Raw genomic sequence first — 2,887 nt, 5'->3', positions numbered from 1 at the left:
AGGGGCCCCCCCCCCCCCCCCCCCCCAGAAGCTGTTGTTAAATTCATGAAGTGCCTGCTAATCCTGGATTTATGTTAATTTCTACCCCATAAGGTTACTGCAGGGATTTCATGAGAGAATACATGTGAAAAATACTTTTGTAAACTGGAAAACATGGTTCAGTTGTGAGATGCTGTTTTCAAAAGTGGAAATAATGGAAAGCTTATTACTGATTTTGTGTAGAACAAATAGGATGTGTTGTCAAAGCACTTAGTGTCCTTAGGTGTACTCTTATGGGGGTGTGTATGGGCCAATTGTGGTGAGATGTTTTTTTCCTCCATGAAGTTCATGTTAGTTTTGTTTTTCTTGAGCAGTGGTAGGGCACTGGAGTGGTTTTCACTCTACAGCTGATTTTTCCTATCCTACCTCTTACTTCTCGTGAATGAGGCTCAAGCCTTAACTTGGCTGGACTTGAGTTTCTTCATCTGTGATCAGCTTAGCCATACATCTTTCAGACTTAGAGATCCCTGGAGGCAATAGCCCATCACCAAATTTCAGTCCAAACTGCTCATAACTGGCTGGTGACCGTGGACAAATCTGTGCCTCTGTTTCCCCATCTGTAAAATGAGATTCAGCTTTATTCTCCTAGTGTTCCCTGGGATTTCATATCTGGGTCCTGTGTTCCTCACTGGAGGGCTGTGAGGACATAACTGGTGACAGCAGGGAGGCACGTGTGCTGCAGCGGGGAGGGTTCATTCATTAATTCCCTGCCTCTGTCCTTTAGGGAATATCCCTGGCTCAGCTGTGCTGGTGTTTGACATCCATGTGATTGACTTCCACAACCCTACAGACTCCATCAGCATCACCTCCCACTACAAGCCTCCTGACTGCTCAGTGCTGAGTAAGAAGGGGGATTACCTCAAGTATCACTACAATGCCTCACTTCTGGATGGGACCCTGCTGGACTCCACGTAAGAGCAACCAGGAGTGGTGTGGGAGTGAGCCTGGAGGGTGACAGCCCCATCGTTCTCTTCTCATCAGATACTGGTTGAGAGCTTCCATCTCCATGCCTTCCCCTATGCACAACTCAAGCCTACATCACTGCTCAGGTGTATTATTCTAAGAGTTTCCTATTAATGGTCTCGCCCTGCTCCAGGCCATTTCTTACCTTAGGAAATTGTCTTTCTGAAAGGCAGATCTTAACATATAACTGCTGTCTTTAAAAACTCACCCACAGAGAAAGGCTAAACTCTGGAGTCTGGAACATGAGGCTCTGTTTGTCAGCTCCATTCCCCCTCACCAGCCTCTTCTGCTGTGGCCGGTCCCCACCTTCCAGAACAGCCTCGTGCAGTGGTGCAGGTTGTGCACTGCTTGCTCCCTTATTTCCGCCCATCTCTGCCCTGGCTTACATATCCTCCTTTTTCTCAAAATCTTTCCTTAATTTCTAGGAAGAATCAACTGCTCCTGCTTCTGTAGTCTTATAACAGTTTACGTATTACCTGTCTTTTAGTTATTTTTGTTTCCGTCTCTGTTGCTGATCTGAATACCTTATGGATACCAAATGTGTTGATTAATATTTTTATTCCTTGAATTTAGCTTTGAGCATAGCACAAAAGCAGAATTTTATAAATGTTAGTTTATTGAGATGAATCTGAAAATATATTAAATGGGAAACAACAATATAAACTAGTGTCATGCATCTCAAAGGAGCTTTGCTTATGTATTTGAATCTTCAGATTTATCCGTAAGTTAATGCAATGTTCTCTTCTTTGGGAGAGAAACATTTTCAGCCTTTCTTATATTTCCATATAAGTACATCCATTTCTGTACTGAGCTTGACTTAGATTCCTAAGTTTGGTCTTGGGGGGAAAAAGGGCTTCATTCATATAAGTATGTGCTGCTACCATTATTCTAGATATGGAGGACCCTCTCTCCCTCCCACCTGTCCCTCTGTCTTCCAGCTTCGGGTGACAGTGTGTGGCTGTAGAGAGCCAGGCAGAGAGAGAGAGAGAAAGAGAGAGACCTCTAGGGACAAACTCTTCTGAGCATTTCTTCTGGGGTATGAGAATCCTGTATGCTAATACATCTAATGTATTTCATCAAATGTAAAATGTGTTGATTGTTAGAAATATTATTTTATGTATCTTTAAGAAATTTAACATGTTGCCAAGAAATGAGATGCCGTCAATCACAAAATGTATCCTAATTACAGAGAGGTTAAAATGTGAAAAAGTATGCATTTTAGAATCAGTGAAATATATACCTGGCTTCCGGGGCCCAGACTTACGTGGACCTGGCTTACAACAAACCCTCTTGCAAAGAAATCCCAAGTGCTGGTCATTGGAAGCATACAGAGGGCACAGGGAAAGAGGGGGCTCGTAGTTGTCTGGGGACCAAGTGAGTGCAGGCGTGTTGTGCAAATGGCCCGGGAGGTCAGCGCGTTCCTGCCGGGTGCGCCTGAGGCCAGGAAAAGGGGCGTGGGGGGGGGGAGTGAGCAGGAGACCCCGCTCTGGGTGGGATCAGCACGTGCGTACCCTGAGCCCCGGGACCTGCTCGCCGCCTTCGGACGCTGTTCGGTGGATCCACGCGGAAAAGGGGGGTGGGGGGGGGGGAGTGAGCAGGAGACCCCGCTCTGGGTGGGATCAGCACGTGCGTACCCTGAGCCCCGGGACCTGCTCGCCGCCTTCGGACGCTGTTCGGTGGATCCACGCGGTGCAGGCTCCGCTCTTGGCAGAAGCTCCGCTCCCTGCGCTCGGGCGCCTCGGGCGCCTCGTGTGCCGTGGAGGGCTGCCTGACGAGCGTGGCCGGGCGTCCTTGCCGGTCTCTGGTGTGGCGGGCACCGGCCTCCCCGGCCCCCTTGAGCCCGGCAGGCTCAGCAGACAGTGAGGCCGCCGGGGGCACCTGCGGG

The 2,887-nt window shown here is 48.5% G+C and overlaps 1 protein-coding gene across 1 annotated transcript in view; it reads left to right on the top strand.

The window, feature by feature from the left end:
• FKBP9 (FK506 binding protein 9, 63 kDa) overlaps positions 1-2,887 on the top strand; it is a 31,352-nt gene that overhangs the window by 21,522 nt on the left and 6,943 nt on the right. The window contains exon 5 of the mRNA XM_008591520.1: positions 764-950. Coding sequence (XP_008589742.1) covers positions 764-950 — 187 coding nt within the window. The remainder of the gene's footprint in view (positions 1-763; positions 951-2,887) is intronic.

The sequence above is a fragment of the Galeopterus variegatus genome, unplaced genomic scaffold (assembly GCF_000696425.1).
Source record: "Galeopterus variegatus unplaced genomic scaffold, G_variegatus-3.0.2 Scaffold6985, whole genome shotgun sequence".
NCBI classification, from domain to species: domain Eukaryota; kingdom Metazoa; phylum Chordata; class Mammalia; order Dermoptera; family Cynocephalidae; genus Galeopterus; species Galeopterus variegatus.
Note: the sequence above shows the minus strand (reverse complement) of the source record. Positions and strands in the feature narration are given on the sequence as shown.